Source organism: Talpa occidentalis, unplaced genomic scaffold, assembly GCF_014898055.3.
Source record: "Talpa occidentalis isolate TD23 unplaced genomic scaffold, MPIMG_talOcc4v2.1 talOcc4.10, whole genome shotgun sequence".
NCBI lineage: Eukaryota > Metazoa > Chordata > Mammalia > Eulipotyphla > Talpidae > Talpa > Talpa occidentalis.
This window is the reverse complement of record NW_023600993.1, coordinates 7,411,065-7,434,626: the sequence shown is the minus strand read 5'-3', so window position 1 is coordinate 7,434,626 and position 23,562 is coordinate 7,411,065. Positions and strand designations below refer to the sequence as shown.

The window sequence follows — 23,562 nt, the reverse complement described above, 5'->3', positions numbered from 1 at the left end:
CTTTTGCAAATATCCATGTTGTAAAATACCAGGTAACTGCTCCCCTGGTATTTGGAAGCCCATGAAATTTGGATGCAGGGAAGTTAGCTAGACATCAATCTTGAAGCATGTGGAGTTCAGAAGTGACGTCGGAGTCATACATCACTGTCACTGACCTGTGCTGTGTCACCCTTGAGAGGGTGAGATCATGGTGCCTCAGTGATAATGCCAGTCCACAGCCTCCAGCTGCTGCTTTGCTCTTGTCAACCTCTCTCGGCTCAGCAGAGGTGTCCTCTTCTTGACCCCGCAGACCGTGCCATCCCCGGTGCTGTGCATGTGGATAGCAGGGCCAGGGAACTCACTGTAGTGTGCGTGTAAACTCCATGAGGGCAGGAGGGGCGGAGCTGGCAGGTCTAACATGGTCTCGTGGATACCCGGCACCCACCTCTAATGCATGGCTGGTGAATGAATGTGTGCGGTGATCTAGGCACCTTTACTGGGAGAGCACAAGATGCCATTCGGGTGGGTTACACTGGCTGGACTGTGGGTAGGAGAAAGGTCTGCTTGTTTGCTTACAGAATGAATTTTTAGGGAAGGCCTCGGGATTTTAAAGATGCTGGTGGAGGCTGTGAGCCTAAGAGACAAAGGAACATAATGGCCTGGTTCGCGGGGCTTGGACAGCATCGCCAGTGTTCTCTTCAGCGTGGTGAGTAGGAGACTCTGAACGGAAGAAAAGTTAACCATATTTTTGTCTCCTCCATGTCCTTACTTTCCATCCTTTAGATTCCCCAAAGCCACCAGTTGCTCCCAAGCCAAGGACTGCCAGTCCCTTCACGCCAGTGACGGCGCCCAAATTACCTTCGTCGCCCCGACCTGACGGTCTCCACAGCCCCAACTCCATGTCCAGGGGGCCGAAGCCCCCCATTGCCCCTAAGCCCAGGCTGGCTGCGCCCCACGAGTGGAGAGCCAGCGTGTACGTGATCAACAGCCTGAACAAATGCAGCAACGGGAAGCTGCTCTGCGTGGACCGGGGCCTTTACGACGAGCACCGGCCTGGCCCCGAGGGCCCCGAGCCCGCGGTGGAGGACTACATCGTGGCTCCCCGGGCTCCGCTGGCGGAGGAGGACGGGCCTGGTGATGGCTGCGGTGGGGAGAAGGCAGAGGAGCCTCCGGGGACCCCTGAGGAGGAGAAACAGCAGGAGCTGGGCGAAGAGTGCGACCCTGAGGGGACGGGAGCTGCTGAGGACTTGGAGGCCTCAGCTGAGGTGGCGCTGAGCACAGAGGGTGACGAAGGCGCCGCCCCTGCTCCCGAGGACCCGTGGGCCGAGGACGGTGCCGGGGACCCAGGGGCCGAGGAGCAGGTGTGCACAAGTGAGGAGGCGGAGAAGCCGCTGGAAGAACACAGCCTGGAGCCCGGGGACCCTTGGGCTGGCGAGACAGACTCCCAGGACCTCACTGGTGGTGGCGACGAGGCCCCCGAGACGGCCCTGGAGGCGGAGGATGATGGCGAGGACTCGGGCGCAGAACCAGGGGCGCCAGAGTGTGTGGATTCCGACCACCCTGCCGAGGGGGCTTCTGAGGATGCCAGTGAGGAGCCCCCGGAGCAGGAGGAATTGGCCGCGGGGGTCCAGGAGTGGGGAGCGGCCACCGTCAGCCCTGAAGTCTTGGAGGAGGAGTGTGTGGACGGCACAGGCGGCCGCTGCCAGGACGAAGCACCAGAGCAGGATGAGAAAACAGACGGAGAAGAAACGGCAGCCGTCACCCCCGAGGCGGGGGAAAACCCCCAGGAAGGCGGAGGTCCCGGGGAGGAAGAGCCTGCGGAGGAGAGCTGCCACATCGTCCCTTTCGAGAGCGACGGCATGGACGACTTCGTGACCGCGCTCTCGGCAAGCCCCTACCAGTTCTTCCCGACGGAGAGCACCTCGTTCTGCAGCGAAAGCTACTCTCCGTCGGCCGCGTCCGGGACGGGCTCAGCGCCGGAGCAGGAACCAGAGTCTGGGGACCGTGCGGAGCTGGACCCGGTGGCCTGGCCTCCGTGCAGCCAGGAGGGTCCCGGCATCTCTGATGTGGCGGCTGTGCCGGAGGAGGACGCCACGGACGACTCTCTCACCAGCCCCTACGAGATGGGCCTCGAGTGTGGGGCGGCCCTGGGGGAAGCAGAGCGGCCTGAGCTGCAGGCGGCGTCCGATGCCCTGAGCGGTCTTGGGGAGACGGCGATCAGTGAGGCCGAGGGCGGCCTGCTGCCCCCGGATGCGAAGAACATCAGCAGCAGGGCCAGGCCCCACTCCGGGAAGCTGACTGGCTACGTCCCCGAAACTGTCCCGGAAGAAACCGGCCCAGAGGCAGGCTTGTCGGCTGCTGGCGTTGCGGCTGCCTCCGAGGAGGCCAGGAGGACGGCGTTGTCCTGGGAGGGGAAGCCGCTGGAGGCCGGCAGAGCCTTGCCCGCCAAGCCCCGGGCCTTCCCTTTGTACCCGCGGTCGTTCTCAGTGGAGGGCCGAGAGATTCCGGTGTCCGTGTACCGCGAGCCGGAGGGGTCCGGCCTGGACGACCACAGGATCAAGAGGAAAGAGGACAACCTCTCTCTGCCCTGCGTCATCGGCTCCTCCGGGAGTTTCTCCCAGCGAAACCACCTCCCGTCCAGCGGCACCTCTACACCGTCTTCTGTGGTTGACATCCCCCCGCCTTTCGACCTGGCCTGCATCACCAAAAAGCCCATCACGAAGAGCTCCCCCTCGCTCCTGATCGAGAGCGACCCCCCAGACAAGCACCCCAAGAAGAAGAAGTCGTCTTTCAAGCGGTTCCTGGCGCTGACCTTCAAGAAGAAGTCGGAAAACAAAGTGCACGTGGAGGTGAACCTGTCTTCCTCCAGGTCCTCCTCGGAGTCCAGCTACCACGGGCCTGCCAGGCTCCTGGAGATGGACCGGAGGAGCCTCAGCAACTCCCCGCAGCTTAAGACTCGCACCGGCAAGCTCCGGGCCTCCGAGTCCCCGTCCTCCCTCATCTTCTACAGGGACGGCAAGCGCAAGGGCATCCCCTTCAGCAGGACGGTGTCCAGAGTGGAGTCCTTCGAAGACCGCTCCCGGCCCCCCTTTCTGCCCTTGCCCCTGACCAAGCCACGCTCCATCTCCTTCCCCAACGCCGACACGTCAGACTACGAGAACATCCCCGCCATGAACTCGGACTACGAAAACATCCAGATTCCGCCTCGGAGGCCTGGGAGGGCCGGCACGTTCACGAAGCTCTTTGAAGATCAGAGCAGAGCCCTGTCCACCGCCAACGAGAACGACGGCTACGTGGACATGAGCAGCTTCAATGCCTTCGAGAGCAAGCAGCAGAGTGCAGAGCAGGACGCAGAAAGGTACCGTGACATTCCCTGGCTCTGTCGTGCCGCGGCCGTGACTGTCCTGGAGGCAGGCGTGGGTGGAGGGGACGGGGTGGGCTGGTGTTTAGAACCCAGGCCCTGTTTCTTCCCAGCGGTGTGGCTCAGGCAAGTGGCTTTACCTCCCTGAGCCTCAGTTATTTCATCTGTGAAAAGGGATCTGTTCTTCCTCGTGCAGAGTGTTTGAGAAGATCAGAGTAGAGAATCTGTGTGGAGGCATTTTCCAAAATACCGAATGTGGTACAGACATGAGTGTGTGTTTCCATTAGTTGGGGGACATTTCTTATCTTCTAGGTAGATGACTTTGCCACTCCCCTCTGGGAAAGTCACCAAGAGAGAAGGTTCTGGAATCTGGCCAATCTAAATATCTTACACCCTCGGGAAAATACCCTAAATTAAGATTGATACTTTTTTATTGTGTAAATATGCTCTCTAGTCAAGGGAACTAGGAAAGACTGTTTAAATTGTTTAGAGAACTAAGGGTGCTGTGAGCTAAATGTCTCAATAGGAGTCTTTCAGACTTTTTTTTTTTACTCATCATCTTGGGAGTGAGTGTCTTGAAGTTATTGATAGCAGTGGGGGTTTTCTGGCCCCACCTCCCAGGGCTGAGGGCATGCCCTTACCCAGCACCTGAGGGGCTGGCCCACAGCCTGCTGTCCTGACACGCTGTGGATGCTGCTTAATGGCGCTACAGTTCAGCCTCAACCACTTACACGTTTGGGGTGCCTGAATGAACAAAAAGCCAAAATGGTGGTGATTTTCAGGGCCTCTCACCTCCTGTGTGGTAACAGTGGGGGGTCCTGCACAGCTGTTGCTGCTTCAGGATCCCCTGGGGCCCTGTGGTAATGAATAGATAAGAACTGTTGGCAGTTAGCATTAGCTGTTCCCACTTAGAGATGCTGGAAGTGTTTGCTTGGTTTATTCTCGAGTTTTTACTTGGTTCCCCACCCTGACTCCATCTTCTCTCTACACCAAGTCTGGGTAAGGCTGCTAATTAGTTCTTTCTAGGATGAGCGGGTTTGTTGCTGAAGCAGAGGTAAATGCCAGCACTGCTGGGGGGACTGAGTTTAATTTGGAGACTGTGAACTGTGTGCAAACTCGAAGAGGGTGAGAATGGCAGAGCCGTAGAGTTCATTGAATTAATACTTAGCTCAGGGGCTGACAAGGCCCAGTCCCAGCCCAGACCCAGTGCCTCCTGGCAGCACTGGGAAGAAAACCAAGCTCTAGGGCCTCCCCGGTGGCGCAGCGGTTGAGCGCTGGGTTGCGAAGCTGCCCGCGGCCTCTGCGGCACCGGTTCGATCCCCGGCTGCTCCCCGGACACCGGAGGAGGGTCCCACATGGCGCGCAGACCTCTCCTGCCGCCCGCTGCTCCCCTCAGCAGTGTACTTCGGTCCTTCTGCCTGCTCTGCTCCCCGCGCTGGCTCTGGTGAATTCTCTCACCCTCCCGTGCTTCTGACTGTACCCAGTGCATGTATAAACAAAACAAACAAACAAACAAATAAAACATGCCTCTATAAAAAAAAAAAGAAAACCAAGCTCTAAACCCTTTAAAATGCCATGCTGGACAGGACCGCAAAGGGCATATGGTAAAAGCCCCCACCTCTCACTGCTCTTTCTCTAACCTGGTCCGTGCCTGGGTTCCTTGGGTCACAGGGAGCTCCCCACCTCCCAGAGCCGCAGCATCTGTTGCTGGGTTCTGACTCAGTTTTTCTTCCTGGCTGAACTGAAAGCTGTCGCCCTCTAACATCGCTGCCCATTTATGTCGGCTCTTTCCTCTCAAGCCAGGCGAGTGAACTCATTTCCTCTTTCCTCCGAGAGCCCCCCAGAAATTGAACTCTGCTTCTGTACAATCACATTTTCTAGCTGGAAGGAGCAACAGACAGTAATTGGTCCAGCTACAGAGGAGGAAGCTGAGACACAGAGCAAGAGGGACTTGCCTGAGGTCTCTCCGTGACTTGGTGGAGAAGGCGGTGCTAGGACTCAGATTTTGTGCTTCTTGCTTCAGGAATTTGCAGTGACTTTATGCTGGGGGGCGCTTGGTCTGGTTGTGCAGGCTGTGCACTCCTCAACCCCAGGACCACATTCATCTCTCAATCTCTATGTGGTGCCCCTGGGATTGTGCAGTATGCTCATAGGCAGAGGCTCTGTGGTTTTATCAGTATTTTGTCCAAAAAACAAAACAAAACAAAAATCTCTCCACCCAAACTAACACGACAATAAGGAAGAAAAATACCCAAGAAAATGCCCATGCCACCGTACCCTGACTGTGTGCCAGACTCTCTGCTGGGTGCCATCCCTGCATTAGCTCACATTCAGTTCCATAGCCTGGGGCTAGGATGAAGTTCCTGTCCAGCAGACTCTGAATGTCAGAAGTGTCATTGTCCCACCTCTGATGCTGTTTCACTGAAGGCCAGACTGGCAGGGATAAATCTCCCAGGCAGGAACCACATCCTCCTGGACATCAATCAGTGAGCAAAGCTTTCTTCCGTTTTCCTGCAAGAGACAGATGGAAGCAAAGGGGGAGAAAAGTCCCTGCTTTGGGCTGGAACAGGTCTGGGCAAGGGAGGTTGCAGACATGAGTTGAGAGCACCAGGGACTGCTGTGCAAAGGAGGCCTGCATGGGGGGCTTTGAGAATGCTGCTGATCTGAGACCTGCGCCTGGGGTGCTGGGGTCGGATGAGACAGGACAAGAGGGTGGGGAGGCACTTCCTTCCTCCTTCCGCCACTTGTCCTGCTCCACACCTTGCTCCAGTGCAAGGATCAAAGGCTGAAGCCAAAATAAATAGCAATAGTCCTGAAAGAGCCCGGGGCAGGGCCCTGGGAGATGTGGGCTCAAAGCCCTCCTGTCACCGCCTGGCTATGGAAATGACCAGGCCAGTGTGGCCGCGCGCAAGTGGTTGAGATTGGAGCCGATCCGAACTTTCTGTGCCACCTTCACTTGTTCTGTTATCCCGCCGCCGCTACCACTTACTTGTGTTTTTCTTTAAGTCCATCCATCTTTTTGACCAAACAAGAGTATATCTAGAAAGGAAATTTTAAGTCATTACTGGGACATGGGAAAACAGTATCCATGGCTGTAATTAGAAGCCGGTCTCCCGCACCTCTCCCTGTTCAGCAGAAGACCGGCCCCCACACCAGGCTCCACTTTGCTGGCGGTTTTAGTTTTCCTTGTGCCTCACCAGGGGCGCGCGGCGGGCGGGTGTAAGACGCTATCTTCAGCAGCGCGCGCTGGGTGTTTCGTCCACACTTGTTAGCCACCCGTCTGGTCGAAGCACTTCACAGACTTGGGTTCGTCCCGTGTCTCATTTCAGTCCCCATAACTGGGTGTTTGTTTTTTGCGTGACGATGAGTCTGCTGCAGTCACCCAGCATCACCCATCTGCGCAGATCCCTGGTGCCGCCTTCCCCCATCTTTTCATTAAGAACAAACTTACAGAAAAGTGGAATGTTCCTACAGTGAGTCTCGACATGATTGCTGACTGGCTTGTCCATTAACACACTCCTCCTCCAGCGCCTTCTCCCTCTGCGGCCACGGGGGTCTTGCTGCATCCATGGGGCCCGTCTGTGCAGCAGACAGGGCCTGTGCTCCCTGAGCGCCGTAGGTGAGCATGTGGACTTTTGAACCAAGCTGCCTGGGGTTCAGCAGCACCCCAGCGCTCTCTGTGCATGGCGGGGGACAAGCTGCTGGCCTGCCTGTGGCTCAGGTCACCTGAAAAGGACAGTGATGGTAGGTCCTGCCTCCTAGCACCCTGGAGACTGCGTGCGTTCATCCAGCACGTGGCGGGACGTGTGAGCACAGTCTGTCACTAAGCGGGTGGTCAGTGGTCGCTGCAGGGTCTGGATTGCATCCCAGACAGGTGGGTGGGCACCTGGTCCTGTCGCTGGGGGTATCTCTTTCTCTTTCTCTCAAGACTCTTCTTCTGCATATGTTGCCTGGAGTTCAGGACATCACATCAGTGTTGTGAACTTCTCCGCTGCACCCACATGGCCACTACCCCTGCATGCGGCAGGGTGAGGTGGCAGCAGCAGCGGGCGGTGCTGGTTTGGAGTCCTCAGCAGCCTCTTCCACCGAGGCCAGAGGGTGCGGGCACCCTGGGAGTCCATAATCGTGGTAGTAGAAACGCCTGTCTCTGTGACTGGTTCTAACCAGGACTGCACTTGTCATGCGTGCTTAGTTAGGCATTGAGGCGTTCCCAGTCCCGCTTTCCAGGTGAGGCTGGGTGCAGTGAAGTCCCCGCCGCTGTGCAGGCAGCAAGAGACCAAACCTAGGTTCTGGCCCAGGACTTTGTGACTCTCAGTCCAGAGCTCTGTCTGCTCTGCCCCGCAGTTGCAAGATGCCAGCTCTCTGGTGGTCCTCGTCCAGACTATGAGCATCTCTCTTGCAGGACACTGGCTGGCACAGCCACCCCCAAGAATGTCGCCTTTGCTCACTGGTTCCGAGGGCACAAGGGAAAGTGGAAGGGCACTTTCCTGACTTTTCGGACGACTGTGGGGTCTGCTGCTCCCTTCGCAGCTCCTCAGAGAGACTGACAAGCAATGCTGGCGCGTGCCAGAGGGTCACCCGGCTGTCTCACCCTCCCTGGGGACCCTGTGGGGGACCCTGGCCCTCCTGTGGCAGCTGTGACACAGGGCAGCTGGGGCTCTGGGTTAGGAGCGGGCCGTATCTTTGGAGCTGAGCTGCTAGTTAGAGGGGCCACAGATGGTTCAGCCCAGTCCCACAGCTGTAGTGCTGTGCCTTCTGGAGAGAGTGTGAGGTCCGAGTCCAGCCTTGGGGATGGTCTGCTCCCTGCCCTGCTGCTGGTCATTGTTGGAATGCAGCAAATCCACGCACTCAAGTCTGAGTGTGGGACACGGTATACATGTGGGAGAGGACACGGAGCAAGAGCGTCCAGGTAATTGTGACTCACTGAGGACGGCCCTCTGAGAAACGGTGATTCTGGGTCAGGATCTGCATCCAGTGAAGTATGGAGAGAAAGTGGGACCAGATGCCCGGCTTCCGGGGGCATACAGCCGGAGAGGCAGGTAGGAAGAGGTCTTAGACCCCGACCCTGAGATGCAAGACAAGATGCTCAGGACCCAAGGGATAGGAGTGCAGAGGGGGATGGGGTGGCTTTGTGGATAAAGTGGCATTTGAATGGACATGACGGGAAAGCGGGATTCTGACATACAGAGATAGGAAACAGGTGTGAGACCTGCAGAGCAACCCAGGGTGGTGGGTTTTAGCAGGTAAAGCTGCAAGGACAGTGACTTGATCTTTCTTTGGTAGTTACCTTGCTTCTTTATTCTGGAAAACAGCTCATCATTTGCAGACATGGAAGCTGGGTGGAAAGGCTTAAGGGCTCAACTCAAACGCTGTCTTTATCAATCTCCGGCCTAACAGAGGTGTCCACAGGTTCAGCTAATCCACTCTTTGGACTTTTGTTGTGCATGTACAAACCGTCAGCTATTCTTCTAGGAATGGGAGGGTTCTGGGTCTGGTTGGTAGAAGTGCTAACTTGGGTTTTGTGACAGGGCCACCCACACAGCGCTGGGGGAGGTCGGCGGGACCCTGACCACCTGGGAGACCTTGAGGTGGGTTTTGCTAGAGGAGCACGAGTTCAGGGTGGAGACCAGCAGCTCAGGAGGCACACAGGCCTGCGGCTGAGCATAGGCTGAGCAGGGAGCTGCAAGTACCCAGATGGCTCTCAGTGGACGTGTCTGGGGTCTGTGAGATGAAGTGGGGAGGGCAGGTCCGGGCCCCTGCCGAGAAGTGCCTCATATATCCGATTAATGAGTTTGTGGTTCCTGCTGGGCTGTGGGGAGTCTGGGGTTTTCAGCAGGGGAGGTTGAGAGACAAAGACCCTGGTGGAGGGTGGAGGATGCAGGCCACAGAGAGATTAGTCTGGAGGCTATTGTGGAGTTCCCTCCAGAGGCAATGAGGATGGAGCGGGGCTGTGGCAGCGGGAAGAGGGGAGTTCGCACTCTAACGTGTACCCAGGAAGCCAGGAAGCCCCTCTGAGGGCCCACCCTGGCCAGATACAGGGCAAGCTCTGTCTGCCTTTCCTCTAGTCATTCTTTCATTGACCTTTCACAGTCTGCGCCCCAATAAATAAAAGATTGGATTTGAGTTGGTTTCCAATAAAAGAACAGGAGGAAAGAATTAGAATTCGGTCCTTAGAAATGAAAGTTCAAGAACACAAGCCAGATAATAAAGTTGGGTAGGTGATTGCAGGGGCTGCCCCAACCAAGAAGTTGGCTGCGATTAGAATTCTGAAATCCAGCAGAACTTCTCATCCCTCCTCCCCGGTTCCCAGCATCCTTAGAAGGCAGTAAATATTTTGCTGAAATGATTCCCTGAAAGAGTAAAACCTGACATTTATTTTTAACAACCAGAGACTGAGCCGCAACAACAAATATACACATAATTGTAAAGCAAAGGTGATTTACTGCCTCTGCTGTAAATCCTTGCGTGGATATAAGGCGCAGTTGCAGCTAAGCCTCCTGCTGACTGATTCCATCGGTGCTGAGAGCTAGGGGCTGGGTTTTTGGCATGTCCCAGCCATGGTATTCTCTGGTATCTTTATATCTGCCTGTAAGCCAGGAGCCTTCCCGTTATTATTACGTTTTTGACAAATGAACTCATGCAGAGCTTTCATTAAGTTTCATTGAAAGGGCCTGGAAATGCTATAAAAATTATTATAATCTCAAAACCATTACATCCTAATGCATGTGACTGTGCTTCTTGTTGAAATTGACTGATGAGAATACTCAGTTTTTAATTTTCTGACTTAAAATAAGACCATCTGCAGCTGTTTCTTTTAGCAATAATTTTTAATTAAATGCAATAAAATTTACAGGGAAGGCTCCTAACAAGAAAATCGTGTCAGGAACACACTTAATTGTAACGAGCATGGTATTAAGGCCCCCAACTATTTTTTTTTTTCTTTGCAGAGCTATAATATAGACAAAGTCCTGATTAAGTGTTAATCACAATGTGGTTTTACCTTCATAAAACCAGGGCTTACCCCGGTGGGAGGCGTGAAAATAATTCTTGCTAATAGAAGCCAGTCTCGTGGCAGGAGTTCTCTGGTGAAATGTCAGCAGCGGGTCCCCGGACCAGCTGAGCCGCAGGGAGCGGGAGGCTTTGTTCGGTTTGGACGGTGCTTCATGCACTGGGCGTCGCCTTGCACCGGGTGCAGCCGGAGAAGAGACACCTGCGCTTTCACCGCTCCCTTCAGTGAGTGTCCAGAGCATGGGAATCAATATTCAGCCCCCAGATAAGATCCCTGGGCTGGCAGAGCCCTGTTCATGGGGGGAGAGGTACACAGCAAACAAATTAATAAGTTAATGAGATAATCCTAGATAAGGAGAGTAGCTTTGGAGAGATGACACTTTTGTGAAGAAGAAAAGAGCAGTGTGATAGCGAGCGCCTGGTGGAAGGGACGCTGCAGATAGGGCGTCAGGGAAGGCTGCTCGGAGCAGGGGGATTGGGATTGCGCGTGAAGCCTGAATGATGATCAGACTCCATGGGCGGGGGAAGGGCATTCTGGGTAGCGAGAACAGCAGGGACAGAGGCCCTGAGGCTGGAGGCCCTCTGGGGTTGTAGAGAGGCCCAGAGGCCTGGCTGCAGGAAGAATGGGGGGGAGGGAGACCGAGAGGGGTGTGACAGGGCTGGGCTGGGCAGGGACTTTGGTGAAAGATTTGGATTTTACTTTAATGAGACACCACTGGAGGGAAGTGTAGGATCCAAAAACATCTGCGTTATCTGAACCCTTCAGACCAGTCACAGGCCAGGTACGTTTAGGGTCAGATCAGCAAATTACTTGGAAACTCAGGAGTGTTTGCTGTTTGGAATGGTTCTGGGGGTAGAAAGTGTGGATTTCAGTCCCGGTGCTGCCCTGGCTGCTGACCTTTGGGCAGGGTGGTCGCAGGTCTTTGTGACAGCTGTGACAGCTCTGAACTGGCTTGGAGCGAGCAGAGTCCACCAGGCTCTGGGCAGCGTGCAGCCCCCAGCCTCGGGGCCCCAGGGTGACTGCCACAGAGGAAGAGCAGATGTGCTCAGAGCCAGCTCTGCCCCCTACCTTGTCATCTGCTCTGAACCTTGGTTTCCTCACCTGGTCAAGTGGCATGACGTGCCCTTGCTCACTGAGCTGTCTTAAGTTGGGAATGACGCCTGTACAGGCCTGTGCAGGTCCACAGTGCCATTGTCTCATGCTTTCCTGCTGGGAGCTGAGGCGACACATGAGGCCGTACTGGACATTCACACATGAGGCTGGTTGAAGACGCCAGCCCTGTCTTCAACCCCTATGGGGGCTAACTCAGCCACTTACTTCAAAAATACTATAATCAGGGCCTCCCATGTGGCACAGCGGCTTGAGCACAGCACTGTGAAGCTGTCCACAGCCTCTGCAGCACAGGTTTGATTCCCGTCCAGCTTGGGAGATACCCATATGGTGCGGCAGACCTCTGCTGTCTCGCCCACTGCTCCCCTTAGCAGTGTTTTTGGTCAGTCTGCCTGTTCTGCTCCCTGCTCTGTCTCTGGTGAATTCTGTCACCCTCCCACACCTCTGACTTATTATACTCCAGTTCTTGTGTAAATAAATTTAAAAAAAATCTTTACTAAAATACTATAATTAGCAGGTGCAGAAACTAAGGTACCAGGAAGTTAGGTTGAAGGCCCAGGTCAGCAGCAGAGCCCGCGTGTTGACCCGGCAGCTCCCAGCACTATGTGCCCGGCCGCACTGCGAGGTTCTGCTTCATGTGCCTCATCTGATCTCATTTACTGCCCGTTCCTTTGGGAAGAGAGTCCCACTTTCACTTTTTTTTTTTTAAAGATTGATTTATTTATGCATACAAGAGCTGGCACTTGACAGTCTCAGGAGGGGCCTTTGGGGGATTTCTCCCCCATGCTTACCGTTCTCCAGGTCAATAGGACCAAAAACTAGTCGTGGTTTCTGAGTGAGGCATTAACATGTTTCATCTGGCTCCCGGAGAATGCCCCAGGCTGCCGCCTCCAGGGCTGAGCAGCCGCCCAAGGTTTTGGTGCTTCCCTGTCTTGGACAGGCCTGGCCCTTGGCTGTTCTCCTGCAGGACGGATGTCTTGGACTGAGATTGTTTTTCGGGATGATGTGGCTGGTCTCTATGTAAACAGACCATTCTCTGTGCTTGTGGGGTTGGTCTGGAGCCCTGGAGAAGGCCCCAGGGAAGTTTCTCCAGGTCAAGCCACGACCTAAGAACTTGAAATTTCAGCCTCGCTTGCATGATTTTATCAAAACAAAACACACACCAGAAATACTGTCAAAATCCTGCCTCCCAGCATCTGCTCAGAGACCTGAAGCCCCGCCATACTCTATGATGCTGACACTTTCTTACCTGAGATGTGGCCAGCACAGGTATGCTGTGAAATAGTGAGCTCACCATCATAGTGGGTAATCAAGAGCAAATAGAACCATGCCAGACTCTATCAGGAAGCTGGTGTGACTGCACAGGTCTTGGGGTCATTTTTGAAGAGGTAGATAGAGTTCTAAGGAGTCAGGTGGGCTATTTTGGGTGTTGGTTCAGCAGCCCCTGGAAGGTGTCCAGCCCCCAAGGCTGGAGAGGCCCCAGAAGACTACAGGGAGACTCAGTGCCAGTTCTGAGACCAGATCTAAAAAGTCCCTCCTGGTATAGTGAAAAGTACTTTTCATGCCCAGCCTGGCCAAATCAAAGTGAATGGGAAAATGGGTTATTTGTGCTTCCTCGGGAGGCAGTGGGTGGGGGTCCTCACACCCTTAATCTTGGTGTTTCTCAGACTTTCTGTTGCAGCCAGATTCTTTTTCAGATGAAATTGTATTCTGAACTGGGTGTCCCTGGTGGTGCAAGGGGTTAAGTCACAGCACTATGAAGCTATCTGCTGCCACTGCAGAATGAGTTCGAGCCCCAGCCAGGGAGCTACCCACATGGTTCAGCAGACCTCTCCTATCTCGCCCGCTCCCCTCAGCAGTGTATTTCAGTCAATCCACCTGTTCTGTTCCCCACTGTCTCTGGTGAATCCTCTCATCCCCCACCCCCCACACACCTCTGGCCTGTACCACAGTTTTTGTATGCATAAACAAATAAATCTTAAAAAAAGAAATCTTATTCGAAAACCCATCATGGAAGGCAAGGATTTATTATTATAATTCTCTTTCATGAGTTCAGTTTTTTAATACTTCCTAGAAAATCGATGAATGAGATTGTCATGAACAAAGATCTTGGAAACGGAGTCACGGACTGCAGCGGTGCCCTGAGTGCCTGCAGAGGGCAGCGATTGTGTGTAGTGGTCGTGGTTGGGTGTAGAGAATGTATTTTTGAGAATCAGACCACTGGGTTCCAATCCCATATCTGCCAGTTGCTAGCTGTGTGCCTTCAGACAAGTGACTTAACCTCTCTGTGCTTCAGCCGCCTCAGATTGTTTGAGGTTTGCGAGTTAACATGAGCTCAGAAGGTCGCGGGAGCCGGTGCAGTGCGAGTGCAGGACACGGTCAGCTGCTGCTGTTACAGCACAGCAGTGTCTGTGGCCATGGACTATGAGGCAGACAGCTGGCCATCCTTGCCCACAGGAGCCTAGGGGTTCTGAGGAATGAAGTTTCGTCTCATAGCATCCAGGCAGACTTGTTATAAGCGCTGTCTGTCGGGTATAATTTGGAAGTCTTTGCAATCTCATCAGCAGTTTGTCGACCCCATGCCAGAAGTGTGACTTTTGCCCACTTTGCAAAGCTTTAGTTCTGTCAAGGGGAAGGAGGTGGGCGGGTTACAGACATCAGCTCCTCAGCTCCTGGATTATGATAACCCCTCACCCCTGGTCTGCAAGAGTGGAGAGGCCAGGACTCCCAGCCCCGGGCTTGCCACTCCTCTGCATACCTGCACTCATTGACTCGCAGCCCCACCAGACAGTTGAGAAAGCCGAGGCTCCAGGACATCGTGTGGCAGAGGAGGCAAGCCTGACAGCCAGCATGAGGAGCCAGAGCAGCAAGCCTGGGCCCTGGGAGCAGGCACAGGAACCCCACAGGCAGGTGTGGGAGGCAGTTCCAGCTCCACCGAGCACTGTTCGCTCCTGGCAGCAGCTGCTTCCGTCTTAGGAGACAGTGAGTCGACCGCCCACCCCATGGTGGTGTGTGCAGAGGGTCTGGGTGAACCCCAACCAGAGAGGCTGTCATGGAGATTGCTTTTGCCAGCCAGAAAGCTGGACTAGGAAAACACACGGTTCAGGAGGTCACGGCGTCCTGATGTGGCAGCCATATACTCGTGGTCTGCACTTGAGAGTCTATAAAGTTGTTCCACACCACTTGGTCCATTGATTTCACCCACAGCCATCACCAGAATGCAAGATGGCGGTGACATTTGTACAGACCGCAAAGAGGGTAGAGGCAGAGCTATTTTCCGGATGGGCCTCAGGTAGCCATTTTCCTAGAATGTTTCTGTTTCCTCGATGGGCAGACAGGGATAGTAGATGGGCAGACAAGTCTTTCAGGATTAGGAGCCTCTGCAGCGTGCTTGGTGCTGGGGCTGCTGCGAGGAGGCTCTCAGTGACTGTCGTGACTAGGGTGGATCGAATGCAAAGGCTACATCCTAGGTGGGACAAGAGGAGCCGCCCCGTAAGAGGGAGGATTTAGAAGTGACCAAGGAAGGGGTGATCAGGGCAGAAAGGGGGCTGAGGCCCAGACAATTGCCCAGGATCCTGTGACCAGCAGGCAGCAGAGCAGACTTAGAACTCAGGGTCCTGTGCCCCACGGGGACAATGAGCTAAGCCGGGCGCTGGGGTGACCGGGAAGGGTGTGTCTGGTCCTGGACCACACCTGGAGCTGCTCTGGGTGATAACAGGAGAAAGGAGGGTGACGTCATGCAGTTAGGGATTGTTCTGGGCCCGTGCTCCCCTCCCGGGAAGCTCCCTGTAGAAGCTACGTTTAGTTTCCAGGGAGGTCCCTGGTCCAAATCCAAGTTTCCTTGCCCGCCTGAGGCCAGAGGTCAAGGCTGGGTTCAGAGCCAGAGTGAGTCAGTGGCTCAGCCGGGATCAGAGTCTAAGCGGCTGCTCAGTCTCTGGGCCGGGAGGCCCCCCATCCTCTGCAAATCTAGCCTGCGACTCCGGGAGGCTCCTCCTGAGGCCAGCCGCAGCACTGCCGAGAGGAGGCATGGTGCGTTATAACCGCAGCTTTCTGGTCTTGCGCTGACCCGCCTCCGGGCCCCAGCGTTGGGGAGGGAGGCTCAGGAGTCCACTGAGCCTGTGTGAGCAACTCCACCTCACGAGGAGGAAACTGGGACCCCAGGATGGGCTGTGGTTTCAGGGTTCCTCCTCCCACCACGTCAGCTGCACCCTTGGAAGTGATGGTGGAGAGGACGGTGGTGGGAACAGGCGGGGGTGATAGGGGAAGGGGCAGGGGGTTCACAGCATCCGCACCTGGAAAAGCGTTCTGGGACTGAGCCTCCTCGGACTCCCTCGCCTTCCCAGGGGGCTCACTCTCTCCTTAGTACCTGTGTCACACCTGTAACTGTCTCCCCACCTGCCCAAGCTCTGGATGTTGAGGCCACAGGAGCATCAGGGCAGGTTGACGGTCGACCTGGGGACTCAGGACTAAACAGCCTGAGGCACCGTTAATTAGCTCAGTTCAGCTGTGGAGCTGAGCGCCCCAAAGGCTGCAGGCTGTCAGAGGAGCGTCTAACAGGACCCGATCAAGGTCTTGTCGGAGGAGGAATTAACTTGATGCAGGGAGGGGGTTGGCAAGGAGCCTGTGAAAAGGGTATGCTCGGTTCTCCCATTTTAGAGATAAGGAGACTGAGGCTCTGAGCGGGGAAGTGACTTACCTAAGGCCACACAGGTATCAAGAAGAGAGGTTGGGGTTTGCATGCAGGCCTGTCTGACTCCAGAGCCCAAGTCCTTTCTCCTGGACCCGGAAGCCTGAGGTGGCCATGGGGGCGTCCCAGCGTGCTGGGCCAAAGCCTCCCCTCCCTGCTGGAAACACTCCTCTGCCGCCCACACCCAGGGGCTCGCCCGTGCCCAGCTCCTTCCTTCTCCATTCACTCTGCATCTCGTCTGGCGTGAGATGTGACCCCTGTGTGACCGCCTGTTTCCTCAGTCCTGCCAATGGAGGTCAGGCCACAGAATGGCTCTGGCTCCCGGCAGTCTGGGGGTTCACTACATGCAAGTCTGACCTTGGAAGACACTTGTGGGCCTCAAGTACAACGACATACAGTAGTTCCCCCCCTTCCTAGGTTTTGCTTTCCAAGGTTTCAGTTCCCCGTAGCCAACCACACCCGAAGTATTACATACAAGATATTTTGAGAGACATTCACGTAACTTTCATTGCAGCCCATTGTTGTCACTGTTCTATTTTAGTATTGTTTATCACTGTGCATCTCTTACTGTGCCGAATTTATAAACTAAGCTTCATCATAGGTATGTGTGGATAGGAAAAACATAGCGTGTTTACACACACACACACACACACACACACACACACACACACGGTTCAGGAGTCCACTGGGGTTCTCCTCTGCCCACGACTGTCCTCACGTCACTCTGAGGAGCATTCCTAGGTCATCACCTCCATGCCGAGCCTTGTAGGGTTGGGAGCTGGGGATCGCATGCAGACTTAGTGCCTGGGGGTGGGGGGCAGAGAGCCACAAACAGCTGGCTGGATGCAGTTATAAGCACCATGGGAAAGTGAACAGTATTTTAGCAGCAAAGAAGGACCCTCCAAATGTGTCGAAGGGGCACCCCTGGGAAGCACACAGGATTTGGAAGGAACATACGAGCTGGGCTGGAAGGGCAGGTAGGATTTTGCAAGGGGAGGAAGTATGGGGTGTTCTAGACAGAAGAGGTGGCCTCGCAAAGGCACACCCTCAGGAGGGCCTGGGGACAGGTACATAGTGGCCGGGCTGTACCTGGCCGGGCGTGACCTAAGGTGAGAGTTTAAAGCCACCAGCCCGAAGCGCTGAAGCTTGGAGGGCAGACGCAGAGGCTGAGCGGGGCTGTGTCTCCAGCCTGGGCTCTGGGGCTCTCCCGCCCTTTCAGGCTCCTTGGAAATGATCCAGAGTCTGTGAGACTCCCCTCCCGCAGGTGGCAGAGGAGAAGGTGTGGCCGTAGAATGTCTTTTGAGCCTGGGGCCCCGCCTGCCTCCCAATTATCCCTGGAGAGGCAACTACTCAGCTCACGGGGACTTCATTCTCAAGGTGCTTGTGATGGAGGATGCCGTGGTGACAGGCATGCATTAGGTTCCTTTGAATAGGCCAATTACACCTAATTGCTGGGGAAAATGTATTTAGGTGGCTTTGGCCCTCGGACCAGCCCTCTCCGAGCTGTCACTTTTCAAAATCCAGCCTCTGAGATGCCACCCACCCCACGGACCCCCTCTCCTTGGCCCGAGGAGCAGCTGGGTTTTGTGTAGGTGAAGCCCCGTCCTGCAGCTTCCGCTCTGGCCATGGACAGGGAGGCCGGCGGGGCTGCCTGCAGCGCTCTGGCTCATGATCTTGGCGCCACAGCTGGGTTTTGGCCTGAGAGACCCTTGAGTCTCCCTCTGAGAGCAAGGAGTGGCCCAGGACGTCGGGACTGGCTGCCTCTCGCTGTGTAACCTTTTCTCTGAGCTCCATTTTCTGGCCCCATTTCCCTCTTTACGAAGCAAAGGATGCAGGGAAGTGGCTGGTTCTAAGGGCTGGTCTGAGCCAGAGATGAAGTGTGAGTTTCTGTCACTTCCATAACAATTCAGCACAAGTTCAGGGGTGTAAAACTGCACCCATCTTCTGTCCCACGTGTGTAGGTCAGAAGGCCAGGGGGCCGAGCCGGGTCTCTCTAGGTCTCGCCAGCCCCAAACAAGGTGTCTGCTGACTTGGGCTTTTAGCTGGAGGTTGTTGGGGAGCATCTGCTTTCAAGGTTCAGGTTGGGGTTCGGGTTCTTGGCCAACTTAAATTCAAGGTGTGCCTGAGGTCCAGGTTGTGCTGCTGGTGGTCAGCAGGGAAGGTCTTGGTTCCCCCTCAATGAGGGAGCCCCCTCAGCCAGGGGAGTCTTACTCTCACTTTGCGTCTCTTTGACTCCAGCCAGAGAAAGTTCTTACTTTTAAGAACCCCAGAGATTTGATGGGCCCACCCAGGCCACCTGGGATCCTCCCCAGCAGAATGGGTAATGTCCATGACTTTCCCTGCGTTCCCAGGATCAGGGTGTGCACGGTTTCCAGACCATCGTCCTGCCTACCACAGTCCTCCTCTGGCCCCCAAGGACGCATGACCATACCCAGTGCAAAATTCGTTCCACTCCAAGTGCCCAGAGATCTCGTCCCAGGACTGGGCCAGCTCAGCAGGTCTCCCCAGCATCTCCTCGGCGATGAGGAGGGAGATTTGACCAGTTCGTTTTGGTGTAAAAGTCATTTCTAAAACGTTTTGTGAAAGGTGACGTGCAAGCAACCTAAGCGTCCATCGGTGGATGAGAGGATACAGAAAATGCGGGAGACATATAGGCAACAGAATATTATTCAGCCACGAAAAGAAGGAAATCTTGCCGTTTGTGACAATATGGATGGACCTTGAGGCGTGTCCTACTGAAATAAGACAAACACAGACACCGTGTGATCTCACTTACGTGTGGAATTTAAGACAAACCAACCAAGCTCGTAGATACAGAGAGCGCTTTGGTGGTTCCAGGAGGCAGGGGCAGGCAACGTGGGTGCCTCAGAGCAAACGGTACGAACTTCTAGTTAGAAGGTCAGCCATTCTCTGTAAGGCGCAGCACGGAGAATGCAGCTGATAATGCTGTGCGGCATATTTTGAAGTCACTAAGAGAGTAGATCTAAAAATTCCCTTCACTAGGGAAGAAAGTGTAGCCCCAAGTGGTGATGGATGTTGCCTAGACTTACAGGGGTGATCATTTCACAGAAGACACAGATACAGAATCATGTTGTATGCTTGAGAGTAATAAAACACTACATGTTGATGATATCTCAGTTTTGGAAAAAAAAATAACGTACGCCAAAAATTCAGTTCTTCCAGCCCCTCCCTGATGTCTTATGTGTGTGTGCAAACGTGCAGGGACACGAACACATACGTACACCCCCCACTTTTTTAAACGTAAATGGACTCACATGGACCACGTCTTCCAGACCTCGCTGGGTTGGTCTAGACATGGCTCCCTGCGGGGTCACACAGGTCTGCTCCCGTTCTTCTTGATGTCCACAAGGATTCCAGTTCTGCTCACCTATTGCAGGACACCCAGCTGCCTGCCAGTCCTGTGCTCTTCCAAAAATGCTTACTTAATAACTTTGCACATACTTGTAAATACAGCTGAAGGTTAAGATAAACCAAAATCAATTCCACCCCCACCCCCACCCCCACCCCCAGGTCCACATAAGCACCATTCACATTGACCTGTGGCTCCTTCTTGGTCTTGGCCGTGTGAGCGCACTGCAGGGTGGCTGCCGGGAATGTGGTGTTGTGCCTGCATCTCCTGTCTTGCTTATTTAATGGCATGTTGCAAGCAGCTGCCCATATTATAAATAACTCACTTAATTAATGTTACTGTGAGGACATCTGCGCCAGGCTCCGCGGACCTGGCCAGTGACTGCACAGGTAGTGGATTTGAGTGGAGGTGCCCCAGGTGAAGGTGCCCATCCCCCCTGCATTTAGGGTGTGTGTTATATCTTGCTTTGTTGTATACGAAGAAGGCTCAGTGAATGTATTTGTCATAGATGCTCTTTCAGCGTTCGTAGAGGGTCGCAGTGCAGAAGGGGGTCCTGTGTGGCCAAAGAGCTCTGTAGGGCTATGTGGTGATCCCCCTGACCCGCCCCGTAGGACCCACCCAGGGCGGGAGCTGCAGGACCAAGGGGGACCAGCAGTCATTGTGAGGAATAACTCGTGTGATGATTGCGACCGCGGAGAAGCGCCCCCATGCAGGGTGGCTGCTTGGCGTGTGCCCTTGCAGGGCACCGGCCCGCTGGGTCGCAGGCTGCTCCGCCCTGCTTGGTACCAAATTATGGAGGCTGAGAAGCAGCAGAGAGGGGTCTGTGTGAATAATTCACTATTCTGAGACACAAAGGATTACTGGAGGGAGGCAGGAGAGGAACAGGCTTAGTTAAAGAGAAGACACTTTTTTTTTTTTTTTTGGATAAGATTTCAGAAAAGATACAGGAAAAGTCAGCACCCAGGGGCACAGGATAACTGACGGCTGTCCTTTCTGGTTTATCTAGAGAGGACACAGGTGGGGTGTGGGTCCCAAGGGATCTCCCGTGCATCTGAGTGTAAAAAGAAAGCCAGACAGCGCTGTCCTTAGGGTATGATTGAGGGGTGCCTGTGCCCCAATCAACCCTCTCCTGCCTGCTCCTGTAGTTCGCAGCCTCCTGAGTGTGTTCTTCCTGGCAGGACCTTCCTTAACCACCCCCAGCTGCGCTCAGGGTCTTTGCACAGTCCCTTTACCCCAAGGAGGACTCAGGCTGTTGCTAAATCCCAGGCATTCAGCTCCCATCTCAGCTGGGACCATGCTCAGCCTCACAGGGGTGCTTTTTCCTGGGACGGGAGCCCCAGTTGTGCAACTGCATCTTTCAGGGACCCAACTGAGCACACATCCCCAAACCTAAACCATTGGACCATGAGGCTGCCCCGTCTTCATTGCCCCACCTTGTGGCAGCCCCCAGAACCCACCTCCGGGGCCTTGCACACTTCTGGGGACCATGTCCCTCAGGCTGTCTGCTGTCTTACCCACGCCACATCCCGAGCCTTCTGACTCCCACAGCTGCGTCTGTGCTGTGCTATGCCCAGCTGCTCTGCCACTCCTTTGGGGTGCACCCCTTCCTGGGGGTACAGTGGGGCCCATTTGAGCTACTGCTTTCCCCTCAAAGCCCTCGTTGTATCTTCTGGCACTGAGTGGCTGATGCCATCTGTTTCTCAATGGCTTTGGGATTTCCTGCCGGCTTCCCTGCTCCGTGGCAAGCTCTGGCAAGCAAGCCCGGCTCCCCCTTCCTGTGGTGTCTATAGACACCTGCAGTTTCAGCACGGAGTGTGGCTGTGCAGGTGTGTGGAGGGGCGAGTGGAAGATGGACAGGAGGGGTGTCAAACACTGGTCTCCGTGACTGTGTCATCTTGTGCAAGCCAGTTGCCCCTGGGGACTCCTCTGTGCTGTGCTTCCTCCCCACAATTAATATAAGAAACAATTCCTCCGTTAAGAGAGAATTTGTTGTATCACCTGAAACCTGATGTTTCTCATCCCTAATTTTACAACCCCGAGCGGAATACTTGCTATTTCTTCATGGAGAAGAGAGTCTAAATCGAGTTGCCTTTTTCTTGTGTTTGACATTTTAGTTGATTTGTTGTTTTTCTTTTTAGACTCTGGCTCTCCAGGCAGGGGCTGGGTCTCTGGCGCCAGCAGGGTCTCCGCAAAGACCGAGCGGAGGGGCCCTGTGCTCAGCAGCCTGGGAGCCTTTGGCTTCCCTGCAGCTTGGACACTGCACTAGAAGCGACTCTCTGGCCGGGAGAAGAGTGAGGCGGGCGTGCTGGGCCAGATGTCCTTTCTGCTGAGGTCTTTTCCACTTAGCCTGGCAGGCTGGGACCGGGCTCCACTGCCCTCTGAAGACACAGCTGCTCTCCTGGGGGCTGACACTGAGTCACTGAGTCAGCCTGGCTGCTCTTAGCCCTCTGCCCCAGGGCCCCGCAGCAGCAGGCTCGCATGCGGAGGGCCATCTGGATGCCATGTAGCTTGCTCTGATGTGTGTGTGTGTGAGTGGGGGGCGGGGGGCAGGACCTGGGAGCTGTGCCTGGTCCGCCCCACACTCCCGCCTCCCCCGCCCTTGATGAGGTCTCGGCCAGCCCTTCCCCGTCAGGGAGTGTTTGTTCATGGACAGAGCTCCAGGAAGCTCCTTCTTGGGGCTGGAGGGAAGGCAGGTGTCCTGGGGTCACCCCTGTGTGTTCAGCCCCGTGAGTTAAAGGGAAGGGACCCCCACCTGCTGGTGGGGAAGCTGAGGCTCAGGAAAGGGACAGGCTGCCTGGGCTTGCACGGTTGGGGCAGCTGGGATTAGAACTTGAGACTCCCGACGTGGCTGCAGTAGTTTTCCCGTCTCAGTGTGCCGTCAAACCACCACACTCACACCCCCAAGCTTGCGGGTTTCTGGGCCCTGCACCCAGAGATTCTGATCTGCAGGCTGGGGTTCTGTGCAGGGGTCTCATTTATAACAACCCCCCAGGCACCCCCAGTTCATCCTTAGGGAGCATTCCTCCAACCACGTGGCTTTTCCTTCAGCCCCTTCAACCCTGCTGCGAGGTTTCAAACAGCAGCGTGGTGAGGGGTTAGCCCGGGCAGATCTCTGGCCTTGGTTTTCTCATCTGTGAACTGGAGCCAGGACTTCCTACCTCATAGACCCTTTGGAAGAATTGAATTAGACACATTGTGTTTGAATGAGAAGGGAACCCCAATTTCTGCTGAATAGGCCACCCCAAGCCATCTCCTGCCTTGTTCATGCTGTTTCTCACTCCTGCAAAGTCTTTCCCTCTTTCTTCTTGCTAACCCTGCTGTGCTCATGGATTGCCTAGACCTGCTGGAGACCAACTACCTTCTCGGGCATGCGAGGAAGCCCTGGTCCTGGAGTAGCTGGAAAGGACAGGTGTCTCCCTCAGCTCAGATTCTAGCTTCTGTGCTTCCTGGCATTTGAGAGTTAGACATTCTGCTTTTGCTCATTCAGAAAAGGCCTGTTTTATTTCCTTTCCTGTTGCTCACCCGTGTCAACAAAATCCTCCCGATGCCAACGCCCCGCCCAGGTCACTCCCATTGTGAGGCAGACAGGGACCCGGCCCTGCGGGCGCGCAGGATGCCCTGCAGGAGAGGCTGCGTTCAGCCAGACTCCGAAGCTGCTTCACTCTGGGCAGTTAGGATTTAGGCGAATGTAGTTTGTAGCGGCTGGACCTCCAGACACGGGGTTCTCTTCTCCCCTCACAAGGCCAAGGCATTACCACCATTTTTTTTTTTTTTTGGTGGGACCCTCGCCAGCGGCCGGGGAACGAACCGGCACTGCAGAGGCTGCGGGCAGCCTCGCAGCCCAGCGCTCAACTGCTGCGCCACCAGGGGAGGCCCCATTACCACCATTTTTATCTGTTAGTGCCTCTTCCTGCTCTGAGGGCTGTGGGAAGTTTCTTGGAATCAGGAAATCTGGGAGCAGGTGGTGCAGGCCGGATGAAGTTAGTGGGCCTGCTACAGCTGGTGCCAGGCCCTGGGGCAGAAGAGGGGGCGGACTTGGTGTCCAT

The 23,562-nt window shown here is 55.1% G+C and overlaps 1 protein-coding gene across 2 annotated transcripts in view; it reads left to right on the top strand.

The window, feature by feature from the left end:
* Positions 1-23,562, top strand: part of FGD5 (FYVE, RhoGEF and PH domain containing 5) — an 87,625-nt gene that overhangs the window by 7,342 nt on the left and 56,721 nt on the right. For both annotated transcript variants that reach the window (XM_037523547.2, XM_037523538.2), the window contains exon 2: positions 763-3,337. In XM_037523547.2, the coding sequence (XP_037379444.1) occupies positions 763-3,337 (2,575 nt within the window). The remainder of the gene's footprint in view (positions 1-762; positions 3,338-23,562) is intronic.